The sequence below is a fragment of the Monodon monoceros genome, unplaced genomic scaffold, assembly GCF_005190385.1.
Source record: "Monodon monoceros isolate NGI ecotype Baffin Bay Population unplaced genomic scaffold, NGI_Narwhal_1 Super_Scaffold_5, whole genome shotgun sequence".
Taxonomy (NCBI): Eukaryota; Metazoa; Chordata; class Mammalia; order Artiodactyla; family Monodontidae; genus Monodon; species Monodon monoceros.
The window spans coordinates 86,158,049-86,174,094 of NW_021703782.1; the positions used below are offsets into that span (position 1 = coordinate 86,158,049).

At 34.9% G+C, this 16,046-nt stretch overlaps 1 protein-coding gene and 1 non-coding gene across 5 annotated transcripts in view; both read left to right on the forward strand.

The window, feature by feature from the left end:
* FKTN (fukutin) overlaps positions 1-16,046 on the forward strand; it is an 89,932-nt gene that overhangs the window by 33,244 nt on the left and 40,642 nt on the right. For 3 of the 4 annotated variants that reach the window (XR_003790822.1, XM_029203207.1, XM_029203206.1), the window contains exons 6-8: positions 1,798-1,927; positions 3,871-4,004; positions 6,362-6,489. Coding sequence is in view for 3 of the 4 variants with exons in the window: in XM_029203207.1 (XP_029059040.1) it covers positions 1,798-1,927; positions 3,871-4,004; positions 6,362-6,489 (392 nt within the window). In the remaining variant the exon portion in view is untranslated. The remainder of the gene's footprint in view (positions 1-1,797; positions 1,928-3,870; positions 4,005-6,361; positions 6,490-16,046) is intronic. The other variant, XM_029203208.1, reaches the window with a different exon arrangement.
* LOC114884893 lies at positions 5,503-5,608 on the forward strand. Its single transcript, XR_003790954.1, has one exon. It is a non-coding gene; the product is annotated as a U6 spliceosomal RNA (small nuclear RNA).

Below are 16,046 nucleotides of genomic sequence, written 5' to 3' on the forward strand. Positions count from 1 at the left end.
CTTTTTTCCTAGGGATACTTTTTGCTTGAGATATATGGTCCTTCTAGGAACTATATTTCCTCCTGCTATATTGTAAAAGAATGCCAGGATATTTTAAGATATTGTGGGATGGGAGGGGATTAGGCAGTTATTTACTCATTTACGCATTTATCAATATGTGTTGCTCACATATTATATACCAGGCACCATTTTCAATTTGTACATACAGTGATGGAGAGATTCAGTACTTGCCTTAAAGGATTCATGTTTACAGCCTATTGGAGGAAATATAAATAGAATCAGCAATTAGAATGAAATATGATAAGGGGGATGGGTGAAATAGGTGAAGGGGATTAAGAGATATAAACTTCCAGGTATAAAACGAATATGTCATGGGGATGTAATATACAGACTAGGGAATATAGTCAGTAATATTGTAATAACTCTGTATGATGACAGATGGTAGCTAGAGTTATCATGGTGATCATTTTGTAATGTATAAAAATATTGAACACTATGTTGTACACCTGAAACTAATATGATATTGTATGTCAATTACAATTCAATTTTAAAAAAAGACTTTGATCTTTTGTTCTGGAACAAAAAGAATTAAATATGATAAGAATTATAATAAAAGTATATATAAATGGTAACTGTTATAAGGTCACTGAACAGATTATTTTATTTGTCTCTGTCTATATCTAGTACCAAACGTAATTTCTTGCTCTTTAAATGTTGAGCTGAAGAGGAGCCCTGGGAGAATAAAACATTTGTGTTCCTGGGAAAATCAGGGAATGTTTTTCAGAGGGTGGAACTGAGACCTGAAAGATTTTGTTAGTCAAGGGCATTTCAGACAGAGGAAACATGTTGACACAGAGGCTTGAAAAGTTGTGATATATTTGGGGAGTGAAATATGAGAAGGGTGGAGATAAGGCTGGACCAGTACTCTGGCCCTAAACACAGTGTCCTTGTCTGCCATGCCAAGTTTAGATTTTGTCCCGTAGGTAGTGAAGCATCAATGAAGAATTTTCAGTGCTTTCTTCAGTTCCAGAACACCCTAAAAATGAAGAAAAGCAAAAAGACTATAAGTAAATGACAGTAATATTTGTATAGAATTTCAAAATTTGTGAGACATTTTTCTGTCATTATCTCATTAAATCTTCACAGCAGTCCTGCAAAGTATAATTATTATTCTTTAATTATTGATGAGAAAATTATATCTGAGAGAGGTTTGTTCTTTGATTCTCTCATTCATTCAAGTACTGTTTTAGACATTGGAGATATAGTGCTAAACAAAATGAAGTCACTTTCCTCGTAGAGCTTATGTTCTTCTGAGGTGCTATGCCCAGGGTCATAGCTAAAATGAAGTGAGTTTAGACTTGAACACAATCTGATTCAAAAATCCCACATTCTTTGTACTATACTGTTCTGTCCTAAAGACCATTTGCACCAGTGAATGATGAAAATGTCACTGAAGGCCTTGTGCTTCAGATATGCCTGTAGCTCTCTTAATTAACCTTCTTTTCCCCTAACTACCCAATCTGCTAAATTGTGATGTAGAGGAGGGAGTTGGTAAAGGTATAAATCTCATCCTTTGAGAATCCTGGGTATAGTCCTTCCCCTTTAACTTGTCTCTCCTAGAATCCACTCTTATAGTCTTATTTTAATGTGTGACTAACAAGGAATTCTGAAACTTGATTTTTATAATCAAGAAATATATAATATGGGGTTAATTTTCAAGTTTAATTTGGATGTCACAGAAATATTTCTGGCAACTTAGAAATGGCTATTATAGCTGACTATTTATTATATCTGTAGCAATACCTTGATGATAACACTGTGGAAGCTATGGCCTTTCGGAAGAGTGCAAAGGAATTGATGCAACTAGCAGCCAAAACATTAAAGAAATTGGGAGTACGGTTCTGGCTGAGCAGTGGAACTTGTCTAGGTAAAATTCTTGTTACTTTACATTTGTCTTTTTGACATTTCATCCTCTTTGGCTCTAGGGATGACTGCTTGAGATGACAAAACATCAGTGGTATTCGAAGCATCATATTTATAGAAAGAATAAACATAGTGCATGGAGCAAGGATTTATTGATTTTTTTAAAGAAATAACTTCAGAAGCATAAAACAGAATTAAGGCCATGTCGTGTGTCCCAAAATTACAAGTAATTTGTATAAAATTTATATCAGAACATGTAGACTACATGTGATTCTCAGATAATCTTTAGATAAGCATTTTATTATTTCTATCCCAAAGGTTGTTATTACCTTAAAAAAAAACAACTGTATTCTGTTTCTTTACTTACACACAATACAAATAACTTGCATTGCACCAAAAGTTTCTAAGAGGAAAGGGAATGTCATAAGGTCTTCCACGAATCTTTTCCAGATCATGATTGGACATCACTGTCTTACCACATTCTGTTCATTCTGAGATGGGGAAATGTAGAATCCAAGAAAGATTTCTGGATCTCTTTCTATTGTGCATTAGTTCAAACTCCTTTGGATTTTAGAATTATTTAGAATTTAACATTTTTTTGTTTTTATTCCCTCTTGTTTATAACTGTAGTTGATTATATCTGTATTTGTTCTATCTTAATTATAACTATATTTGTACAAAAATAAATTTTGTTCCTGCTTTTATAGGGTTACCATATAATTTATTGTCCAATTCAAGAGACTTTTTGAGAGTGAAAGGAGTGCCATTAGTAATTATGTTGGTACAACAGGTGTAAACAGGGATGTATGGTTATCCTGTCAATTAGGCTTTGAGGAAAATTCCCATGGTTCTTCCTGTCAAGTAGCTTCCAGCTAGAGTAACCCCCACCCCCCAAAAAAAGAGTACATCTCATTTATGTGATACATGCTTTAAGGTTTAACTTTCTGGAGTAAGATTGTTTTATAGACTGTCATCAAAAATATTTCATAATCATTTATCATGATATCTTTTGAGTTCTTAGCCCCATGGTTTTCTTAATTTAAGGGCATTTATAAAATGAGGGAGTTGGATTAGATGATACTTAAGGAGTCTTCCATTTTTAGTAGTTCATGATTCTTTGATAGATGTGGATTGTAGATTTTTCTTAAACTAGAGATGAGATCCCATGCTAGGCTTCTAAAGATCTATGTTAAAATGAAGTTAAAGTTTAGAATTCCAAACAGTATTTCTCAAAGATAATCATACACATTTATTTACTTTTTGAATACTTTGAATGGAAGGATTAGAAGGATAATAAGAGAAACTCAGAGCCCTTAGTAATATTAAGGTATAAATTTTGCGTTTTTAGGACATTATTATAGCACCCAATTTAGAAGTAGATACATAGTAAATATGTAGGAATATCTTTTGACAGTATGCTGAAAATTGAGGCTGGTACTGCTCTTCTTTTTTATGTGATCCATCAGACATGAGCTGTTCAGAGCTGTTAAGTTCTACAGATTACTGCTCAGGAAAGGGATATAGCTTAAGCAAAAGAATTAAATTATATTTTTTAGCATATCTTAAAAGCAACCTTCATCATAAGAGATTTATGATTAAACATTTTAAAAAGTAGCTTAATGTTTTAAATGGATGGCCCAGTTAATATTATTAAAGCTAATAGTTTATTCAGAAATTACAGTACATCATGAAAGTTTTTGAGGCTGCTGAGTGCTCAAACCAGTAAAAATGAAGGAAGGAAGGAATAAAAGAAATGTTCTTCAACAAGTGGCTGCTATAATCACAGATATTAAGTTGGGATCTAATTTTTTTTCAATTTTGGTAAAGCACACTAAGTCTAATCCTGTGAAATAAAATACACTGTTACAAAGACTATCCATTATAATAATGACTAAGTTTTTCCAAACTTAAGTTTTTAAAAAAGTTTTCTCATTCCTTTTTTTTTAGGATGGTATCGGCAGTGCGGCATTATTCCTTATAGTAAAGATGTTGACCTAGGAATTTTTATACAAGATTACAAATCTGATATTATTTCAGCATTTCAAGATGCAGGACTCCCACTCAAACACAAATTTGGGAAGGTCAGTAATAAAAATCTGATTTACTTCATTAGTAACATGTCTCAAAAGTAAAGTTTATATTAAGCAAGTCACAGATGTTTAAAAGCACTGTATGTAGCATTTTATCACTCATTATCGACCAGGATGAGTTCAGCAGAAGACTATTACCACTTGTGACTTCCGCACTATTTAAGGAAAACTAGAAAATCTGGGTTTCTACTGACCATGAGAAGGCAAAAAGGAGCTTGGACTCTTGCAGAAGAATTTATTGCCATTATATTAGGCAATAATATAACATAATTAATTAATATATGATTAATAAGTAAGAATCTCATCTACCCTACCTGAAGTTATGTTTTTTCTCGTGAGTCATTTAATTTTATGTTCACGTAGGCATCATATTATTATCAACTTGAAACATTCCATTGATTGCTAAGAATTAGAAATACAGGGACTTCCCTGGTGGTCTGGTGGCTAAGACTTTGCCTTCTAATGCAGGTGGTGTGGGTTTGATCCCTGGTCGGGGAGCTAAGATCCCACATGCCTCTCGGCCAAAAAAAACCAAAACACAAAACAGAAGCAATGTTGTAACAAATTCAGTAAAGACTTTAAAAAATGGTCCCCTTAAAAGAAAAAAAGCTTAAAAAAAATATGGAATCATTTCAAACAGTACTTGGGTTTCTTGTTTATTTCACATGTCCTCGGCCATAGCCGTTTTCTCACAGGTCAACTAGGAATAGGTCATTGTGGCTTAGATGAAATCTCCTTTTAGACAATTTGATTCCTATGCCCTAAGCCTATGATCCCGACAATGACCTTACTCTTAATTTGGTTGTTCCCAGAGAGGTGTTGACCTGGAAAGCAAGTAGAAGTATGTTTAGTTCCTGGAAAATTACTTCTCTCATCATAATCATTCTAGTTTATTTTAAAATTTAATAAAATATCTTCCTGAGGTGAAAGGCAAAGCAATAGAACTCTAGTCATTCAGCAATTGTTTCCTTAACACTCAGTCTCTGCCTGGCACTGAGCTCTGCACCCAGGACACAAAGATGAATAAGGTACAGTCTTTATCCTTGAGGAGTCCACTGTCTAATTGGGAGAAAACAAATTCATAAACAATTAAGTGATTAGTGCTGCCACAGACAGATGCACCAAGTCCAATGGGAACATGATTATTTGTAGGATAAGTTTCTTAGGGAAATGCTCTCACAATTCTTTGTACTTTTTAACTTCTTTTTTCTTTTTTTCATGTATATAATGTATTGATATATGGGTTTCTATGCCACAGTTACATAAGTACTCATTTATTGATTGTGATGAGAGACTTACTTCCTGATAGTTTTACTTGGTTATTAAAGGGAATAATTATTCTTTGATTACTTTCCTTCTTTAGTCAGAAAGGGGCTCAGGAACAGGATGTTTTGCCGAGTGACCATTTAACTACTATAAGTCATTTACTCTGAGTTGTCATCAGTTGTAAAAAGCAACATTATTTTATGTGCATTTAATTAAGAAATCAGTGCTCGCTTCGGCAGCACATATACTAAAATTGGAATGATACAGAGAAGATTAGCATGGCCCTGTGCAAGGATGACATGCAAATTCGTGAAGCGTTCCATATTTTTGCAACCTAAGTGTCCATTGACAGATGAATGGATAAAGAAGATGTGACACATATATACAATGGAATATTACTCAGCCATAAAAAGAAATGAAATTGAGTTATTTGTGGTGAGGTGGTTGGACCTAGGGTCTGTCATACAGAGTGAAGTAAGTCAGAAAGAGAAAAACAAATACCATATGTTAACATATATATATGGAATCTTAAAAAAATTAAAAAGGTTCTGAAGAACCTAGGGGCAGGACAGGAATAAAGACGCAGACGTAGAGAATGGACTTGAGGACACGGGGAGGGGGAAGGGTAAGCTGGGACGAAGTGCGAGAGTGGCATGGACATACATACACTACCAAATGTAAAACAGATAGCTAGTGGGAAGCAGCCGCGTAGCACAGGGAGATCAGTTCAGTGTTTTGTGTCCACCTAAAGGGGTAGGATAGGGAGAGTGAGAGGGAGACTTAAGAATGAGGGGATATGGGGATATATGTATACGTATAGCTGATTCACTTTATTATATAGCAGCAACTAACACAACAATGTAAAGCAATTATACTCCAATAAAGATGTTAAAAAAAAAAAAGAAATCAAACAATGGTGTGCTACTGATGCATCCCAATTTCAGAAGTGCTCCAACTTGAAAAACAGTATCTTGAAACCTATACTCTCTCTCTGTATAAAACATAAGAATCTTTTGTTTTTTTAATTTTAAGAAATGTACTTCCTTTGTTTCAGTCTGTGAAGATGTTCATCTTCTCCCTAGGTAGAAGACAGCTTGGAACTATCTTTCCAGGGAAAAGATGATGTAAAACTTGACATTTTTTTCTTCTATGAAGAGACTGACTATATGTGGAATGGAGGCACTCAGGCCAAAACAGGAAAAAAATTTAAGTATGAATCAGATAAGTACTTACAAAAGGGGCTGTAGTAATAACTGCAGAAGGTAGAAATAAGGAAGTAACTGAAAATGGGGGGGGAAAAAGACTGTCAAGTCTCACTGTTAGCTTATACTTTCTCAGCTTTCCCAGAGAGCCCAGTTATGCTTGAGAAGTGAGGACTGCCTATAAGGACAGTCCCTGAGGAGGAAGTGCCCCTGGCTTTGTCAGTCCATAGAGTCATTGTGATTGGAAGCCCTTGAGTCATCAGAAAGGGAAAGCCAAAATAAGGAACAGAAAAATCAGGCCCAGAGCCTGAGCCAAAAAACTGATTGGCTGTTAGAGCTGTAGGAGCTTGATAATTTGATGAGAATGGGTAAGGGTCAGTAAGAAGGAGATTGTTAAGGTCACGTGAAGTTTAAGTGAGGAGATTGGGATTGGCTGGAGCTGAGGTCATGAATGCTGGGCAAGCTCTGGAATGTGCCTTTAACACATAGACTGAGGGCTAATCCTTAAAGGATAGTGATCGGGCTTAACAGCTACCATATTTTGTCAAATGTAAGGTGATACGCATTGTAAGATGTACCATTATTTTATGTGCTACCAAGAAAGGAAAGACACTGCCAATTATAATCTTAAGACACATGATTCAGATAGAAAATTGCAGGGGGAGAGTGTCTCAATTCTGAATTAATTGATGGACTGCAATATGTTAGATTGGCATTTTGAACATTTTTTTTAATACTGCCATAGTCAAACTCCTTGATGACGAAAGACAAAAATGAAGTTAGAGTAACTGAGTGCCCTTTATGATGCAGTTGGCCTGTTCACAGTTCTGAGAGAGAGAGAACGAATGCGAAAGAGAACCCAGAGAAGGGCTCTGGAATCAGGCAGACCCGGGAAGCCTCAGCTTCACCCTAATTGTGGCCTTTAGCTTTTCTGAACATTAATCTCCTCATCCATTAAATTTGAGTAGTACTACTGTGTATCAGGCACTACTATGAACATTTTTCACGTATTAACACATCTAATCCTCATAACAACCACAGATAGTCTATGAGGCACTGAGAATTTAAGTCGTTTGTTCAACATCACAGCGAATAAGTCAGACAGCAGCCTGTCTCTAGAGTTCATACTTTTAATCACTACCCCCTACTGCCTCTGTAATACACCTGACAGTTTGAGGCACTTAGCGGAATGCTTAGCACTTATTATCAGTAAGTGGTGGTTACCATTGTTATTATTATTTAATATTATTAATATTATGATTGCTAATGTGATTGCTATCGTTGTTGTCATTCTTATGGTTGTTATATGACCAGTAGCATAAATTTCCCTCACCAACTAGCTGAGATTGGGGCTCCTATCATTGAATAAATTTGAGCCATTGGGAGCATTGGGGAATGTTCTACATAGCATAGAAGAAGAATTCCAAACTTGGACTGGTTTCTCCTGGGCACTTAGACATACCCTACTGGGATCACTGAATCTGTTTGAAGGCAGGGAGTCTCCGTGTAAGGTTAAACTGGTTCTGGAGGTTTGAGAGTAATCCAAACCTTTTTCTCAAAGTAATAAAGTATCCCAATTGACCCTGATCCTGGAGCATATTCCCGAAACTCATTTATTATAAAAAATTATTTTGCTTTATGACAACAAACACCTTCATGCTGAGTAAGCTCAGGTTATAAGACAGAAATTAGTAAGTTAATGAATTTGTAATTGACACTCTCACTATGGCTAGGTGAATAGGGGGCTAAGTGTTTTTGACATTTAGCTATAGTTTGTTTATTCAAATATGATAAAGATGCCAAATTTAACACATAATTTAGAGGCTTTTTTTTAAACTAGGAGATAGTGTAGCATAGAAATTAAAGGCATGGAGCCAGTCTGCTTGCTTTTGAATCCCAGCTCTCCGTTTTATCAGCTATATTATCTGTACCTAAGTTTCCTCAAATGTAAAATGGGAACAATAATAGAAATTCCTACATAGAATGGTTTTAAGAACTAAGTGAGTCAATACACAAAAAGGGTTTTGAAGATAATTAAGCATGTCCTGAGTGCTAAGTAATTATAAGCTGCTATTATTAATACTCTCTGTAGCAGTAGTATTTCTCTTCTTAGTCTTACAAGGAATTTACGGATCAGAACCTATATAATTATCTCAGTATTAAACTGTCACACCTATTCTTAGAGAACTCATATGAGAATGTCACCTTTGTTCTAAGAAAAGTAATTTCTGAAGCTTGTATTATAATCATGTTAGTCTTAATTTTTCTTCTAAGGCTTTCTTAGAAGGATTTCTTTCTTCTCACTGACATGATCCCATGTCAGACCTCAAAAGAACTGTGCATTTCTAACCACTACATCTCTGGCTAGAAAAGTCTTCTTTCATTGTGCTTTAACTGCTCTTTATGGTAGCAGTGTTTGGGAAGTGGAAAGTGTTCTGATTATTTAACGAGAGAAATGAGCAGTGATAGAACTGCCTGAACAGATGGTGTGAGTCTCAGATTTTCTATCATGTTACCGTAACCTTAAAAGGCAGAGAAGAGAAAAGGGGATGGTTGTGTGGAGTAGTTTCTTTGGAAGATTCCCCCAGCCATATGCCATTTTCATTCTTTTCACTACTATTTACTTTAAGGAACTATAGAATTTTCACCACTATTGTTCCTAGAGGGAAAAATCTTTAAAGCTAGTCTAAGGGTCTTTTTATCTTTATAATATTCTACTTTTTATTCATGTGTAGTTTATTCTGAGAAAAAGCTTAATAATAATATAGGATGCTTACCATTTTTTGAAAAGGTGAAGAGGAATGAGGAAGGAAGAAAAAAGTTTCCCCTTTCAAAACTATTCTGCATGCCTTCAGAATGATGTTTTTGGTCATAAGATTTAATAATAATTACAATATTGATAGCAATGTAAAGCTATAGCTACCAGGTATCAGCTATATATCAGGCACTGTGATAGGTAATTTATTATGTAATCTCAGATCATCCTCACATTATCCCTGTGTGTTAGGTGTTCTCACTCCCAGTTAGTTATGAGGAAACTAAAGCCCAGAGAAGGGAAGTAACTTGTCCAAGGTTCTCTGGCCATTAATGGTGGGGTAGATTTAACTTCAGACCTGTTGGATTCTTAAGCCTAAATGCTTCCATCCAAGAATTAATAGGTTAAATGAGTTAATGTATGTAGTAATGCATTTAGAACAGTACCTGCCACATAGTACTGTGTCTTAAGCCTAAATGCTTCCATCCAAGAATTAATAGGTTAAATGAGTTAATGTATGTAGTAATGCATTTAGAACAGTACCTGCCACATAGTACTGTGTAAGCATTAGCTACGGCTGCAACTATCATTACCATATTATTATTCTATTACTGTTACTACTCATGTGTTGCACTGATACAAAACACTGGACCTTCAACACAGTGGTAACTTGGATTAGTTACTCTTTGGGCAAGCATTTTCTTCCCAGGTCCCATATTTCTTCCATCTTCAATTCTTACTCTAAACCTATACTTTCAACTAAAATCTAAATTCCATTCTTAAATCTTGTCTGGATTTTTAATATTTATTTTTCTTCTCCAAGTTCCAGTTGCCAATAATAAAAAGTGATGAATATATTAACTATGCCTCCAGATGTGAAATTGTCATTCCAGAACTTCAGAGTTCTTACAGATGCTGGCCAGATTCCTTTGGGTTATTTCTTTCCTTCACATCTGAATCAACTGATATAAGTAGAGGCCAGAAGTTTAAGAGGCAATAATAATAAAAATTAACTTTTATTGAATATTTACTTTGTGCTTGGCACTATGCCAAGCTTTTATATGCATCATCTCATTTAACCCTCATCACAAGTTTATAAGGGAGATTTACTGTCATCTCATGATATGGATGAGGAAATTAAGGCAGAGCTAAGCCTCAGACCTAGGGCCATATCACTTCAGAGCTCGTATTCTTACCCATACACAATGTTAGTGTTACCACAATCTCTATCATATTGTTAATACTCCCTTCATGAAAGTAGCCCTTCTATTTATCGACATTGTCAGAATATTAGAGCTACCTCTGTATCCTCTGATAGGAAATCTGCTACCCCTGGGGCTACCTGTGGCTTACTTAGGCCTTCTGATATATGCAGCTTCTGCTTAGTGTATAGACCTTCCAAAAATGTGGGTTTGTCCTCTGTGAGACTAGACTCATCCAAGTGTGACTCCTATATAATTTAACATTTCATTTCTGCAAAATTTATTTACTAACTGCTATGTGCTAAGGATTCTGATGTGAATATAACTTAGTTTCTGCTCTCAAGGATCTCATAATCTAGACCATGAAACAAATATTAAAGTACTCTGTCTGCAGGGTGTGATTTAAATAGGTGTCATGTATAGTTGTGATACAAATCAACTATCTAGAAGCAGCGACAAGGAAGTGTGGCATAAAAGATAGAAAAGTTTGTTAGGGAGACTTAGGAGGAATATGGAGAAAGGTCTAATAATAGGTTTATATAACTATTATTCTATTTAGATGATTCTCATTTTTGTATTATTAAAAAATTCTGTGAACATCTTTATATATAAAGTGAAAGCTTTATTAGGGGTTGTTTCTTTGAATAGATTCCCAGAACTGGAATTATTATTATTGTTTGATTGTGCTATTTGAGAAAAAGAGGAGTAATTGGTCAATGTTCTGATAAAAGTACAAGATTTTACTGCTCAGTGTCTTGTTTTTCCTTTGACTCCTTAAGTCTCTTTGCAGCTGTACAGGTCTCCTCAGTCATCTTTGTCAGCTTGCTTTATTTTACCTGCCTTTTTTCCCCCTATTTTTTAAAAATAAATTTCTAGTTTTGTGATAATTTTAGATTCACAGAAGATAATACAGATGAGTTTCTGGATACAGTCACCCAGTTTCCCCTAATGTTAACGTACTGTTACTGTGGTACATCTGTCAAAACCAAGAAACCAGCCTCGGTGCATTACAGTTAACTAAACTCTAAATATTATCTGTACTTCACCAGTTTATCTAATGTCCTTTCTCTGCTCTAGGATCAAATCCTAGACACCACAGTGTACTTAGACCCCAGCCTTTCGAAACTTGATTTCAGTCCACGATTTTAAGTGTGTCACTAGTAGTGCCAGGTTATTTATTAGACGTCATCCCATGTCCCAGTTCTGCCATTCGAGGGCATCTGCCATTGAGTTGCCTCCATTTTGAGGTTGCTCCTCAGTACCTCTGAATGGAAATAATCTCCCCTTCCTCTGAATTTCCATAGATTTTTCTTTTCCCTTTACCTCTCTTATGCTGTATTTGGGTACTTCTGCTGATTTTTCTGTCCTTTCTGAGTTATAGGTAGAATCAGTCCTGATAAATCTGTCAGGCTGAGTGAGACCTGAACCCTACTTGAAACTAAAACCAGGTCCTCTTAAGCACAGTTTATAGTGTTTCGTTAAGATGAAAGGGTGACACCAGATTGATGACTTGATCCAACGGAGCACCTTTGGAGAATCAAAGCCATAAAGTTAAGTCACCCCAGTTGTTTTCAGTCACTGCTTCAAAAGAAGTTAAAGACTGGTGTTGGTTGTTGAATCCCCACTCGTAGACTCTCTCAGCTCCATAGATTGATACTATGCTTCCATAGTTCTAGCTCTCAAAAAACACATTTGTCTTTTAAGTACTTATAGCTGTGAAGCTAAAAGGCAAATTTGAATAATTTCTTTAAATGAGTGCATTTAAAACATTAGCTTTTCTAAAAATGATGTCATATTTCCTACTTTGTTTATACCTTCATATTTTACAACATTTAGATTATGTCTTAGGTCTCCTTAGTAACACCTCCAAACCATGGAGGGAAGAACATTGAATGCATGTTATATGGTAATTGTATTCTTATACAATATATAGAAGTGGCAGTTCTTTATATAGTGAGCTTTATTTGTTTTTTTAAGAGAATATTACCTCAGAATGAATAAACAGCGGGCCTTTCACTTATATGAAGTAAATTTGGTTTTTTAAGACTGCGATATGTTTTGTTGTTTGAACATAATTCTGTAAGAGATTCTATGTGGTAGTATTCTGAGAGAAATAAAAGCAAATTTTCACTAAATGACTTCTACACAAATGTTCACAGCAGTTTTATTCATGGTAGCCAAAAAATGGAAACAACCCAAATGCCCATCTTTTGGTGACCAAATAAACAAATTATGGTATGTTCAAACAGTGGAATTCTACTTAGCAACAGAGAGGAACCAACTACTAATATATGCAATAACGTGGATAAATCTCCAAAAGTTATGTTACGTGGAAGAATTCAAATAGGAAGAGTAGGTACTATGTAACTGCATTTATTTGAAATTGTAAAGCAGGCAAAACCAGTCAAGAATGTGAAAAGGTCATTGATCACCAGGGGCCAGGGTGGACTGACTGCATGCCTGCCAAAAAGCACAGGGAGCTTTGGGAAGCAGGGTAGTAGAAATGTTCTGTATCTTGGTTTTAGTGGTTACCCAGGTATATGCACCTGTCAAAACTCAAAATGGGTGCATTTCATTATGTGTAAATTGCAGCTTGAGAAACTGATTTAAGAGTTTGAAAGAGAAAAAAATTCTGTGACTTAGAAAATTGATACTAAGAGAAAAGAGCTCAAGATCACAAGTAGAAACAGAAGGATATCTGGGACCAGAAGCCATGAATTTGATCAAGGCAGACCTAATTGCAGTGATAAACTTGGAGCCGTTTGCATCTGCTTGGACAAATTAGATAATCTGAGATCAAAATAAACGAAGCCTTTTGTATTTAGTATGAAATTTGAAATCGTAATTTAATCTCCTTTTTTCATTATCTATTATATCCAAAAAGGAATCCTATAAAAATTGTCTGAGACAAAGCAAGCACAGCTGGAGTCTAATTACTTGTTGATGAGCTATAGATATAGTTTTTGGAAGTTATGCAGTAGAAATAAAAATGCCTTGAGGTTTTTCCCTCTGGCCTTAAAGAAAAGTCTTGTGCATGCTTTAAATGAATAGTCTTTGATATGGTCATTAAGTATGTGCATTCAGGTGTTAAATGATAACTATCCATACAAGCTTTAATTTGTCTACTCATTGGTGATATAAATTTCTTCTACTTCACTAGTTCTGTCCTATGGAGATTGCATAGGAGAGTTTGTCAATAAGATAGATGGAATCACTCAACTTACAGTGGAAGTCAGCAGAAAAACAAGGTTCAATGGGTAGAATTTTATATTATAAAACATGTATATGCTATATGTATACTGATTATATGTTAGAAGTTTGGGACAGGATTGGCATACGGGAGCTACAAAGACCTCAGAGAGACTATATTCCAGTCCAGTCTCTGAAAAGTGTTAGCCATTCCTCTATTACCCCTTTGCTTCTGTATAATCAGTGGTAGGATTGTGAGAGGTTTAGTGGAAGAGATGGTTAAAAAAATACTAGTCAGCATGCTGTAACTTTGGTTTTCAAGTGTTGGTTTTTAGGGAAGATCCAGTGGTTAGGACTCCACGCTTCCACTGCAGGGGGCCCAGGTTCAATCTCTGGTCCGGCAACTAAGACCCTGCAAGCCACATGGGGCGGCCAAAAAAAAAAAAAAAAAAAAAAAAAATCAAAAACAAAAGAAAACAAAGAGGGGCTTCTCTGGTGGCGCAGTGGTTGAGAGTCAGCCTGCGTGTCCGGAGCTGTGTTCCGCAACGGGATAGGCCACAACAGTGAGAGGCCCGCGTACCAAAAAAAAAAAAAAAAAAAGAGTTGATTTCTTAGAAATGCTTAGAAAACTATGGGCAAAATTGATGCTGATGACATATAAATTAATGTGGCACAATAATTCCTCACCTTGCCATATTCCCTTTGCTCCAAACACAAATCACTGATGAATAATGTCTAAAAGACATAGCTGAGCTAAAAGAGAATGAAGTAAATGATGAAGAAGGAGTATATAAAGAGAATTTCCAAATTAAAGACAGGCAAGCAGGATAAATAATAAATCTACATCTAGATACTTCTTAAGGAAACAGTAATACCAAAACCAAAAAAATTTTATAGGCTACCAGAGAAAATAGATTGCTCATAAAGGAATAGCAAATATACCTTGGCTACAACAGAGGACAGAAGATAATGGAGTAACATCTTCCAAAAGCTGAGGAGAAATAACTGTCAACTAAGAATGTTATGTACAATTAAAACTAATACTCAAGAGGGAGGTCAAGATAAAGGCATTTGCATATGTACAAAGACTAAGAAAATTTATGTCTCACAGATCCACACTTAAAACTGTATTAAAGAACACAGAAGGAAGATATATGTGAAAAAATGGTGGACACACAAATGGATAAAATATGTCAGTAAATTTGTTAGCCATTACCTGTTTACCAAAAAAAAAAGATGTGTCAAAAATAAGTTGAGGAGGAGATGATTTGTTAAGTGTTCAAGGAATAAAGTATACGAAGTCCCATGTTTAGGAAGAGGATAGAGGTTCTGTATACATTAAGTCTTTATTAGAAAATGTTGTAATGAAACATGTTTTTTGAAAAATAAACAGTAAATATTACAAACAGTAATTACTACTGGATAGAAATATTATTTATAACTTCCAAACAAGCAGAACAAAAGATAATTTATAAACCTTTATCATTCTAAATGAAAGTAGGAAAGGTAGAGCAAAGAAAAAGTATGGTAAAATGAAAACATGTAAAAATAATCATAAAACTAGTCAGCATTGTTATAGCACTTACTATGTGTGTTAGATACTATTCTGAGCACTTTACATTTATAATATTTTTCATTCTATGCTAATATCTCTCTGAGGTACTGCTAGTACCCTCATTTTATACGTGAGGTTAAGGCGCAAAAACATTGACCAAGGTCACACACGACAGTAATTGGTGAAGCCAGGATTTGAGCCAGATAGTCTGGCTCTAGAGTTCAAAATATGTCCAAATACATAATTTATTGCAATAAATATTCACAGATTAAGCTAACCTACAAAAAGATAAACAGTATCAAATGAGATAGAAAACATTTAACTATAAAATACTTGGAAGAGGCACACCTGAAGCAAAATCACATGGGAAGGTTGAAAATTACAGGAATAGAAAAAATATACCCCAATATTATTAGCCAAAGAAAATTCTACTGTAATTTTACTATCAGACAAAATAGAATTTTATTGGGTTGTGGTGGGGGAGACTGTTAAAGGATTAAAAGGCCCACTACATAATTTTACAAAGGAACAGTTCACCAAGAAGAAATAATATTCATGACCTTTGACTCTAACAATATAGTCTTGAAATATATAAATCGAAAACTGATGAAATTCTGATGAATATTTGACATGTCACAATTTTGGTGGGAGATTTTGGTATACTTTTATTTTAAAAACTGCTGGGTCAAGCAAAGAAGAAACTAGTAAAAATATGCAAGATATGGACAAAATTAACAGGCTTGATCTATTTGACATATATATATATATGTGTGTGTAGAAGTATTATTTATATATATATATATGAAAGTATTCATCCAGCAAATGCTGCATGTACTTTCTTATCCACTATAAATGGAGCATTTA